The following is a 12,645-nucleotide window of genomic DNA, read 5'->3' as shown; positions in this document are numbered from 1 at the left end:
ATTTGTCTCCCAAATAATCAGGCAATGAACTGTTATGTTTCACTTCGTACACTAAACATCACATCAGTTTTTTTTGTAATTCATAACAGTAGTTCAGATATCATTCTTAAAAGTTTACATTAAATTTATGCCAAAAAACAATCCTATAGTATTTTAACTATCCTGAAAGCACATTAAATGTACTCTTGCATGAAACCAGGAGAAAGTTTTACTTGGTTTGCTAAACTTTGACCCTTTAATGCATTTGGCTTCATTTTTGCCCTTAAATGTTTTTAAAGTATATTTAAAAACCACATCCATGCAGAGATTTTTTTTGACATTTCATCCTAAGCTGTTTTGATGTCATCTTTGCATTCTTGTCTTCCTCTTTTCTCTTCACCATTTGCCTTCATTTCTATTTGTTTGTTTATTCTTATTCTCTGAAAACAGTGGAATGCTTTACAGTGTTGTGGCTAATTGAGCTTGCTAAGTGTTTATTAATGCTATGATGTCCTGCTTAGTGAAGCTAAATGGGAATGGGAACGGGCAGGGGAGGGTAGTGGGAGGTCAAGGATGGGGTGGGAGGGTGGAGGAAGGATTATGAGGTATACCTTTAAATTCTAACTATTACATAGAAATAGTAAGATTAAAATATTATTACTACCAAAATATTTTTGGCCTATTTAGCATTCTCCGTATTTGTCACATATTATAAGCATCTACATCAAAATGGAATTGGTTGAATGTCCATTAAACATGGTATACACCATATCCTTATAAAGTATAAATACTTAATTTTCTTAGCCTATAAGCAAATTGTTTTGAGTTTGTTTCAAATGATATTTGTGATACGTTGTCTTTTTCTTCTTTAGATACATATGTTAAGTTAACTCTACTGAATTCCATGGGTCAAGAGATGTCCAAATGCAAGACATCCATCCGCAGAGGGCAGCCAAATCCAGTATACAAGGAAACTTTTGTTTTTCAAGTGGCCCTATTTCAGCTTTCTGATGTGACGCTAATACTGTCTGTGTATAACAAACGCAGCATGAAAAGAAAAGAGATGATAGGCTGGATTTCTTTAGGTCTCAATAGCTCTGGAGAAGAAGAACTCAATCACTGGACTGAAATGAAAGAGTCAAAAGGACAGCAAGTATGTAGATGGCATGCGTTGCTAGAGTCATGATGAATAGAATAAGCAAGCAGTTACCATCAAAGGCAGCATATTTCCAATTCCAACATTACTGTTTCTACCAAGTCACCATTAGAAGAGCTGTTCTTTGAAGAATCGTATTCAACCTTCTACCAAAATGTTTTAAGTTCTATGGAAAGAACATCTCATACTGACATAAATGAAGAAAATATGTGTATCTAGTAGAGCTTGTTTAGGAAACTGAGAAACGTACATTATCATTGCTAAACTAACAGTCCTCCAGAAATTTAATAAGATGTTTTTGATTGAAGTTAATTTTAATTTAGCAAAAGAGCCAGTCATTTTATGAAAAATCAAAATTATAAGTGATTTTAAAAACCAGAATTTTAGTTACAATACAATTTTAATATCACCCTATATATTATTTACAAAACATAGTTTGACTGGCCAGTCCCTGGTGTTTGTAATGTTCTTTAATATGAAAAGGTAGTTCTCCAACTCTATCATAAGTCATATCTAATGCTGAAGGGTTTCAGTCACATTGAAAATTGTTTTATTTCAGGCATGTTCCCTTTGTGCACTTAGTTTCATTGTGCCTCAGTTCCTCTCAAAAGCACTAAATCTAAGTGCAAACAAGTATTCATTTTCATACAGGAATTTTTTTAATATGTTATTTTTTTAAAAGTTCATTTTTCATTTGCCTCCGCTTTTGCCTGATCCAAAGAGACCAAGTCACTGTACTGGTCCCTTGCAAGTCTTCTAGACAGGTTGTACTGTAGAACTACGTAACTTTCTGTTGAAAGCACTTCCTGTATTCTTGTATTCCAATGTAGGAAGCTAATAGAGCAGGACTTTACTTTAAAATTTATTTCAGTGATTGACTCTTCAAAATTGCAGTAGTGTGAAAATACATTTTTTACAAACTGAAAATACAGTAAATAAGCTGTTGAAAATGGAAAACAATTCAATTTTAATTTTCTGCTCTGAGTATTTAGTAACCAACACTGCATAAAGCAAATAGCATCCAAAATAAGAAACTGTTCTCTCTCTAAATCTTCACTCTTACTTCAATTTATATTTGTGATATGAAGACTATCCAGTTCTCAGTTTGAATTGGAACATCATGTTAAAAACAGTTATGAGATTCCTTATGAAGTTTCTAGTAACTTGTGACTAGACTTTATGAAATTTACAGATAAAGTTCTTCAACGTGATGTCATCTTGTGCCTTTCATGTAAGTTAAATTTGCTCATACAGCTTGAAAGTTGTATTTGTAAAATTAAGCCTTCGATTTTTATAAATGTAAAGATTCCTCAGAACAGTGTCGCAAGATCTTTATTTCCTCTGAAGTAGTAAAAGTTGTATAATGTGCTAACTTTTTAATGGCAAGGCACTTTCATTTGTTTTTATATTTAGGAACTCTAATCAGGAATATTATAAGCTGTTTTCTTTTTAATTTTGCTTCTTACCTATCATTTTATGAATATACTTTATCAGAGTATGTTTTATATATATTAAAAAGTTTCTTTTTTCTCCTTCTCATTTCTAGTTAAAATAGACAAAAACATACTATTTACCAGTTACTAAAAAGCAGTATATCATTGCTTCTAGTCCCAACTAAGTACTATATATTATTGTAAACTAGAACTTGTTATTACCATAATAACAAAACAATGCGTAGATATTACTTCAGCTTGGCTGTACTGAAAGGCCTTAAAAGAAACCCAAAAAGACCGTGAACTACTGAATTTTTTTAGTTTAAAAAATGGCAGCTCTATGCATTCATACACATGAATTATAAGAAAAAATACAAATGCTATATTGGATGACATAAGGTTTGAGAATGTGTGTTACAGGGCTCCATTAAAGGGAAAAATCCATCTTTTATTGTTACATCAATGAGCTTTTTCCAGGATTTTTCAAATAAACAAGTAAGAGTTAGAACCTGAATCAAATGGCAAAATATCTCATTTAAGTGTTTTCAGCAACAGTATGAAAAGAGACTTGAAGAGGGGATGTAGATTTCACTGAGAAATTGGACTTAGGCATTTGAAGCTATAATGATCTTTTTAGACTTTGAAACAACTGACTGCATTGCTAACAACTGTTATCTTCCTAATAAAAAGAGTTATCAGTCTTATTTGTAACTGTAACAGAGCTTAGTGAAACGCATTAGTAAGACCAGCTTGGTGCTTTCACTCTTAGTGAGAAAAAGACCTAACTAATTGTTATTTGTTAAATCTGCCTTTTTTCAGACTATTCCCAGAATTGTGTGTGTGATTTGATACATCCCTAGGGATTTATCTAAGTATCAAATCCTTCATGGCTTAAAAATTAATAAACAGTTTTTTAATATTTCTGGAAAGACCCTACCTCCACCCCAGCTGCCAAGTCCTCAAAGATTATAAATTATCTATATGAGTGTATGTATCTGTATACACACATGCACCATTACACATACAACATAAATATGTATATGTATATTCATTTGTAAAGGCAAAGGTGCCCTGGCTTTTTCAGATAACTGAATAGAAAAACATAAGTTTAGGATTATTTTTCTCCTCTATGTATTTACTAGAGACTATATTTGGTTTGGGTTGCTTTCTGCTGCTGTTCTCCTTCACACACAGCAAAATATACATTTGTTTCTGTAGATTGACAGAACTTATAGTAATTACTCCCAAAAAGTTGTCTGTTCTTTTAGAAAAGGATTAAATAAGGCTCAGGGGACCCACTTCACTCTACTGAATCTAATGTATGGACAGTACTACTGCTTTTTTGTGTGCTTGAATTTGCATGAAAGCTTAATAGCAAAATCTTCTATCTCAGTAATTATAGCAAATAGGGACCCACTGGTAGGGAGCAGGTGTTGGCTCAGAAACCTGAAAAAGACAACCCACTTTCATATAGTTCTGTTAAAATCCCCTAAGTTTTCTAATAAAATGATATAGTCCAAATATGGCAATTGACTGGCATTTATGGGAGCCTCTAAACCTGGAATTATGGGGTTTATTTTTCTCCCAAATGAGCTGCAAAAGATAATTATTGCTGCCCAGTAAACAAAATGTATGTCAAATCAGTAAAGAATTTGTTTAGCATAATATTGCCTTATCTTTCAGAAGCTTTCTTGTATATTCTTGTGTCTTCAGTACAATCCACATTTTGTTTGAAATCCATTTGCATATTATCTTACTGTGCATTTAGTGAATTCTCAATAATGTTGTATTTGCTGACAAGAATAATAAATTGGACCACAATTTAAAAAAAAGAAAACCCAATGAGAAAATAACTACCTGGTTAATATACACATGTTTAAAATGTAGGGCCTGGTAAAGCAGTTTCATCCAACCTAGTGAAGATGCCCAGGGCTGTTTGTTAAATCATTTGCTTGATGCCATCATCATTTTCATTTCACTTATCAAGTGAATCAGAAGCATAATCAATAACTGCAAAGTAAGATAGTACCAATAGGAGAAAGAGGTAAAAGAACTGAGAGTGTTTGTCAATATGAAGATGTGTGGGGATACTGAATGATATCATAGTCTTTCCGGTGAAAGAAAAAATAGGCTATGGGAAGATGTAAATTTTTGACGGAGTAAGAACAGTAGTCACCACCAAATATTTTTCAAGATCCCTATCCAGCTATGAATAGAAAGGACACAAATTCATTTGCGTAAAACTGCCATTTGCCTACATAGACTAGACAATTCACAGAGATTTTTCACAAAGACAGTTATTATATATATAGTTATTTGAGTTATCACTATATTATTTCACATTGATAGTTTTTATTTCTAATTTTGTTTCCATTCACTGTCCCCAGTTCATCTGTGGCCTACATTGAAGGTAGCTGTCAGTATTATTATTGCTAACCATATTTAATATTGAATACAAGTTTAAGCATGCAGCAAAGCATTTTCTAATGTTTATTTTAAAACATTGTCTCTGCCCTCCAAAGTGATAGTTAACAGCTATAATTTACTAAGATCTAGCACAATAATTTATTACTTGCTTGATTCTCAAAACAATACTGTGAGGTAAGTAATGTTATCAACATTTTATTGATAAAGAAACTGCAGCATGAAGAGGTTAAGCAGACTTTCTCAAGGTCATTCAGTAAGTAAGTAGTAGAACTGGGATTGGAACCCAGGTGTAAATTACTCTAAAACCCATGCTATGCATGTTGCATTTGCCTCCCTGTTTGAAAAAAAAAAATACTTAGGACATTATATTTATCAATAATCCCATTCACCTTGATTGAATGGCAGAACTAAGGGGGAAAAAACAGCTGGGGAAAGAGAAAAGACTAGAAAAGAAGATCAGAAACTTTTTTTCTTCTCAGGACACAAATGGTGGTACTTTTGTGTCATTTTGTAGATGACTTTGATTTGCAAAGATTTGGAATTGATTTATTCTGCCAGTTTAGCCTACACTTATATTCCAAAAGCATATTAATCAGTTCTGCTCCTTGACCACTTTTGAGAATCCAAGGTGTTTTAATTGTTACATGACCCCCTTACTACTCTATGAAGGGCATAACCTGTGTCTAGCCCGTATCTCACTCATATCAGTGGTGAGACAAAAGATTTGTCTTCCTCTGTCCTCTCATTGCAATTTATTTATGTTTTATTCTCAATTTTGTTAAGATTTGTCAGGAATTATAGCTAGTTTTTTATTACATATGTCTCTCTTCCCCCTAGATAAGTAGTCAATGCCTTGTTAGTATCTTTCTGTACCCCTTTTGCTCATAGTAGGTAGACAATAAATATTGAATTGAACTAAATTACCTGTGGAAGAAGCCAGTCACACTATTACATGAGTCTTAGTTTTTATGACTCTTGTGATATGCATGGATTTATTTATCCCTTCAGTTAATATATATTTAAGAGTACTAGATATGTGCCATTTGTTGTTGCTCCAAGTGCTACAGATGCAGAGATAATAAATTGGTCAAAGTCTTTGCCCTCATGGGGCCTACATTCTAAGGTACGAAGATGGCCACAGAATGGGATGATTTCAGTCTAGTATAATGAAGCATAAAGATAGAGGCATGCATAGAGTACCGTGGGATTTAGTAGAAGAGTGCAACATGGAATTCAAAAAAGTCTTCCTGGAGAAGATAACCCCCGAGTTGGGTCTTAAAGAACAAATACACGATAGACTCCCATCAAACTTGAGGACACACGTTCTTTCCAAGAACAAAATGTGAAATAATGGTTCCTAAACTGTAGTATCCTTAAGAATTATTTTGAAAATTTAACTTGGGCCAGGCGTGGTGGCTTATGCCTGTAATCCCAACACTTTGGGAGGCTGAGGTAAGCGGATTACTTGAGCTCAGGAGTTTAAGACCAGCCTGGGCAACATAGCGAAACCCCATCTCTACCAAAAATTTAAAAATTAGCTGAGCGTGGTGGTGCATGCCTGTGGTCCCAGCTACTCAGGAGGCTTAGGTGGGAGAATCGCTGGAACCTGGCAAGTCAAGGCTGCAGTGAGCCAAGATAGCGCCACTGCACTTCAGCCTGGGTGACAGAGCAAGACCTTGTAGAAAGGAAGGAAGGAGGGAGAGAGGGAGGAAGAGAGGAGGAGAAGGGAAGGAAGGAGGAGATGGGAAAGAATGAAGGAGAAGGGAAAGAAGGGAGGAAAATTTAACCTGTATTCCAAAACTCCACCTCCAGACATTCTACTTCGTGTGGCCTGGAAGGGAGCCCAGTAATCTACATTTTATTAAGCTCTCCAGGAAATTCTGTCTGAGATCTATTGATATAGAATATTAAGTGTATTACATAGTAGTATTCATGAAATGTTTCAGTGCCTGTAGATCAGACCTTTAAGTGTGATAGTGATAGTGATAGTAATAGAGAGATTAAGACTAGGATTAATGTTATTCATCTTTTTCTTGTGCTTCCTTAAAAAGGAAGATATTTAATGAAAAAAATTAATATTTAATAATGAGTTTCTGTACATTCACATTCAACATACATTTTTCAAAGTGTTTCTTGGTATAATAAATATGTTGATTTTATGGCTTCCAAAAATTCCTTTCCATCATTGTTCAAATATTTCCTTTTAAGTTATCTTTACAATGATGGATATAAAGCGAAGAATGGGGAGGTATTTATCAAGTAATTTCTCTATCAGTATCCTAAATGAAATAAGACTGACCTTTGAGCAAATGTATAGTAGCAGCCATAGGTGCTGGCATTTTTGCATTCTTGCATACAGTAAGATTTCTTGCTTCCCTTTATCATCATCTAAATGGCTTCATTGTCATCACACATCAGATGAACTGCAGTACTGGATTCTTCTCTAAAAGCAGTGATTCTGTGACTGCTGCTCTAAACTCTAGTTCTTGATTGTTTTGTTCTTAGGATCCTTTGTTTCAAATAGCAAGTTAATACAGCAGCCTCAGGACCTTCTCTTTCTCTCAAAATAAATGCTGTGGATAAGGTACATCTGAGTTTCCATTTCCCCTCATTTCAAATGTAGCCATATTTTCTTCTCTGATGTAATATTTTGTATTAACACATTTTACATTTTGAAGTTTTCTTTTCCCCCACAAAGATCTGTGGTTATCCTACTTAAAAATGAGCTTATTTGAATATGTGAAGTAATGTTGTCATTGAATTAGGCTGTTTTGTGACTGCTGATGTATCACTATGTTTGATTTGGTGATAGCCTGAGGTCTGGTTAATATAATCTTAAGGTAATCAACTTGATAGACTGGAATTACTAGTTTATTATCAAAAAATGAATGTAAAAATATTGCTCTTTTCTCTCCCTGTTTAGACTAGTATGTGCCTTTTTAAAAATACTCCCTTTCTTCTTCCCTGCCTTTTTTCCCCACTCTTACTCATATACACTCAAACTAGATACCAGAGTTAGTTCATCAAAGCTGAATAATACCTATCAAAAAGTGATACCCTGACTTTTTTCTCTTAATCACCTGTACTGGACCATAGGGAGGACCAAATAGGCTTTCTTGGGGACTACAGAAAGAGCAAAGCATAATACTCTTTAATCATAGCATGTTTGTTGTTGCTGTTTCAGTGGTCGTGGTGGTGGTGGTTGTTGTATACTTACCTTGAATAGTGTGAAGTACCCTAAAATTATGTTGTGTGGGCTGGGAGCAGGAAGGAAACTGATTATTCGTCTAACAAAGGTTTGGCATAATTTTATTGTAAAATTTCAACTGTTTATGACATGAAAATTTCTAATTAATTATAAGAACAAAGTCACTGTGGTGGCAGTAGTTGTGCAAGATGTTTGACATTATTTCTATGTCAGTTTGATAGTCTGTGTTATAATTGTCTTATTAGGACCCTTCTTCACCCTCTTTATTATTCTGATTATCAGTAAATCCAGTTTGTACTGTTAGACATTTGAGTTTGTCTTTTAAATATTCAAGACTATTTTAAAAAGAAAAACCATAATATCTTTCTGTTTATTACATTAACATGTGACCTCTCACCTGACGGTGTGTTTAAAATGAATTAATAGATAAAATATAATACTCTATATACTGAAAAAATTTTTCAAACTTTGTTTATATATTCAGATATTGCTAGCAGTTCATATTAAATATGACTATTTTGTTTAATGAGAAAATAGGAATTTTTCCTTATCTCTGAGACTTACTGCTTCTCTTTGCCATTCACATCTGGTTGAAGGTGGATGGTTGTGAACCTCTTAACATCACTTCACTCATCAGTTTCTGAGTGTGCCAACCTCCTTCTGACGGTTTAATTTTCAGTAACAATCAAACCATTTATTCCCTCAGGGGTTAGTCCTCATAGTGATTCCTGTTCTTAACCCCCATTAGTGTTGATGGAAGTAATCCATAAGCACCAATAGGAGAAAAGGCCCATAAAGGATCAGTATCCCAGAACCCTGAAATAGGACGACCACTTCAATACCCAAATGTCATTGCAATTCTAATGGAGTAGAAGCCGGCTTCTTGGAAGTGAGGATTTGAGATCATTATGTCATATTCTCTCCTTTTGGTCTCCTCCCTTCTCCCTCTAGCTTGCACATTCTTTTTATTTTAAATTTTACAGGAAGCCTTCTTTTAAAAACCTGGTTTTTAAAATTTCACATGTTGCTGTAACCAGGCGATTTCAAAACCCAGAAAACTGAAGTACATACCATAGAGTCATAAGAAGTTTGGGGATTTTTTGGTTTTTATGTTTTTGGTTTTTTTGTTTGTTTTTTTGGGGTTTTTTTGTAGTGTGGGGAGTGGGGAGGAGGAAAAGGGAGAAATCGTGCTTGTTTTGGTTTTGGGAAGTCTTTTTGGATAAATATTGAGAATATTTATAGTATTCTGTAATTATGTGACATTTGTTGTGTGAGGGGAGACCAGAGTAGCTGTTGCACATAAATTGACTCTCTTAATATTGAAGCATATTTAAACAGTTGTTTGAAGCAGAGCTAGAAATTAATGGTGATACTTCTAACAACATTTTGATGTTATAAATATTACTTTAAGTTTATCAAGAGAAAAATTCCAGTAGTAGCTTGCGTTATAAAATTAATTGATTTATTATGTTTCTGTATAATTTTATTGAGATTGCTTTTGTTTTGTGGTGAATATAATATAGTGGCAACAATTTTGAGGAATCTTTAAAGCTGTTTGGAAGAGATGGCCAACCTTTGGCTGGATTTTTACTAGAATTTTGAAATAACAAAGTGTATAAATATGTTTTCAGTTAAATTAGTCTTGAGGAAGAATAGTTATTGTATGAGTTTTAAGGGTCTTGATAAATGTTGGGACCTATTCTAAAACTCATGAGGTTCCTCACTGATCAATACTCTTGCATTGTATTTCATTTCTCAAAATAATGAAATTTTTATGGAAAAGCTCAATTAGTGGAATCTTTTATTCAATATTCCCTTACTCTTCTTTCTTCCTTCTTTCTTTCCTTTCTTCCTTCCCTCCCTCCCTCCTTCCTTCCTAGTTCTTTCATTTTTTGAGGCAAGAAGCTTCCTTAATAATATAGTTTCTACAGAGCTTTCTTACTTATTTTTCTAATAATGGATATAACAGTGTGATAAAGTTTAAATGCTCCGTGAGCAAAACTCTTATCAAACAACTGAAGAAATACACTGCTGATTAACCTTTTCCTTGGTCTTGAATTGTCTCCAGCATATTTGCTAGTGACTCTAAACCATTAATGGATCTTATTAATATAAACAAGTGTCTGTGTGGTTATCAACAGTGTTGTATTATTGTCACATTTATTTACATTTTTGGTCAAAAATATAAACAGATGCGTGTGTGAAGCAGTCTGTTTTATAGAGTGAGCATATATGTAATCATTTTCATGTAATTGAAAATGTGCTATGTGTTGCATTTTATTCTCATGTCGACTTTTCTACTATGTATACACCGATTGTCTCGGTGCCTTTTTCCTTTTGTATAATTGTATTACATACAGAAATTGCTGACATCTGTGAAAACAGTGTAAAAAAAGTTAAAATTATTATTCCAATGAAATTTTAATGGCAGTTTAATTTTCCAGAGAATAAATTTTGTGTGGGTTAAAAGTTATTTTTCTTCACCTTTTATGTAAAAAATCTGTTCACGTTTTAGTACTCACATGGAATGGGTAAACATCTGACTTCATTGATGATGATACATAAACATCAGTCCTAATTCTTGTCATTGACAAATAAATGTTAATATGACTGTTACAAAAAATAAAATAATGTCAATTACATGAGGAAATATCAAATGGATATATGTACATGTTATTTAGATCTTGGGTTTGAAAGGAATCTCATCTAAATGTGCTATAAAATATTGCTCTCAAAAGGTTTGGGTCATATTATTTTCTTTAATTGTAAGTCAAATCTGGCTTCCAAAGAAAATAGACTTACAAATGCAAACATTTAAAAATATTCTCCTTTAAAGTTCATATAAATCACAAATTAAACTAAATAGCTTTAAAATGATCTCAGTATCTTCAGCTGGAATATGAACTGTTATCTAGTTTGTTCTTTCACTTAATGTGAATTTGTTGTCATTCCTATCAGTATTGCTATCCTGTTTAACAAAATAATTTTCTCTTTGCCAATAGTAGTTTGTTGATTTTTAATTCTTTTTCATTAGATAGTTGTATTGTTTCCCAAAGACCTTGAGTTTAGATATTTTTCATATTTCATTACCTTGTCCATTTTACTTCCAGCAACAAAGATTTATAACAACAGACTTACGTACTATTTTGCATATGAAAAAGAATTTAAACGTTTGGTGCTCTAAAACTGAAAGAAATTAAAGTTGCTGCATCATCTAATCTCTGATTGTCTTTGAATCCTTAGTTCCATAAATTATCCAGAGCCTTTTTTAGTTAACATTTTTAAAGAGGGGAATGCCAGTGCCCAATTGGTCTGGTGGAGTTTTTTTTTTTTTTTTCCTTTTTGTAAAGTTGTCTCTACTGAAATATAATGAAAACATGAAACACTTCTTCTGCTCAGAATAAATGGGTTCATAATGTAGTCTCCAAACTACAATTTAAGGAATTTGTATCCTTTCCTAGTACTCACTGCTGAATTCTTCCCCCGCTCTCAAACATTTTGAGCTTCTATTATTAAGATATTTAGGCTGGGCGCAGTGGCTCGTGCTTGTAATCCCAGTACTTTGGGAGGCTGAGACAGGCAGATCACGAGGTCAGGAGTTCAAGATCAGCCTGGCCAACATGGTGAAACCCCATCTCTACTAAAAATACAAAAATTAAAATACAAAAATTAGCTGGGTGTGGTGGCGCACGTCTGTAATCCCAGCTACTCTGGAGGCTGAGGCAGGAGAATCGCTTGAACCTGGCAGGTGGAGGTTGCAGTGAGCCGAGATCGCACCACTGCACTGCAGCCTGGGTGACAAAGCAAGACTCTGTCTCCAAAAAAAAAAAAAAAAAAAAAAAAGACATTTAAGGTTAAAGAAGCCAAAGTAACAGATTTGCTTGAGTGTTGACAAAATTTTTTTTTCTGAATTGTAAGCAATATCTTACTTAGGGACAATTTATTATTTAATACTTTGAAAAAATTTATTTTCATTTGGGTCTTTCGGAGAATTACAATTCATATAAAGTGAAATTCCAGCAAAAAATTGGCACATCTGCATTCTTGCTAACAAATCATGAAATTATCATTTTCTATTGTTATAAATGGATTTAGTAGTTATTCATTATAACAGGTTACTATATTTAAGATATGTTTTTTGTTTGTTTTTCTCTTTTTTAAACCAAAACCTCACCAAACATTATATTTTAATTGCAAATTGATTGTAACTCCTTTGATCTCCAATATGCAAAATAATATTTAAGTCAACTTTTTCTTTCCATAGATTATCAAAATATTTCATGATATTTCCCATTTGAAAATAAAGTCATTCCCAGTTTTAAAATAAATGCTCTCAGTAAAGGTATATATGGGATATTTTATTAGTAATTTACAATGAATCATAAAAATACAATACACTACACATTTTTATGAAATTAAGTGTCACATAAATTGGGCAAATT

General features: G+C 33.3%; 1 protein-coding gene across 7 annotated transcripts in view; it reads left to right on the top strand.

The window, feature by feature from the left end:
* Positions 1-10,860, top strand: part of SYT14 (synaptotagmin 14) — a 242,746-nt gene extending 231,886 nt beyond the window's left edge. For all 7 annotated transcript variants that reach the window (XM_024255011.3, XM_054521280.2, XM_054521296.2 and 4 more), the window contains one exon: positions 852-10,860. In XM_024255011.3, the coding sequence (XP_024110779.1) occupies positions 852-1,165 (314 nt within the window). In that variant the 3' untranslated portion in view covers positions 1,166-10,860. The remainder of the gene's footprint in view (positions 1-851) is intronic.
* The last annotated feature ends 1,785 nt before the right edge of the window (positions 10,861-12,645 follow it).

This window comes from Pongo abelii, chromosome 1 (genome assembly GCF_028885655.2).
Source record: "Pongo abelii isolate AG06213 chromosome 1, NHGRI_mPonAbe1-v2.0_pri, whole genome shotgun sequence".
In the NCBI taxonomy this organism is placed as follows: Eukaryota; Metazoa; Chordata; class Mammalia; order Primates; family Hominidae; genus Pongo; species Pongo abelii.
The sequence above is the reverse complement of the archived record's forward strand: the minus strand, read 5'-3'. Positions and strand labels throughout refer to the sequence as shown.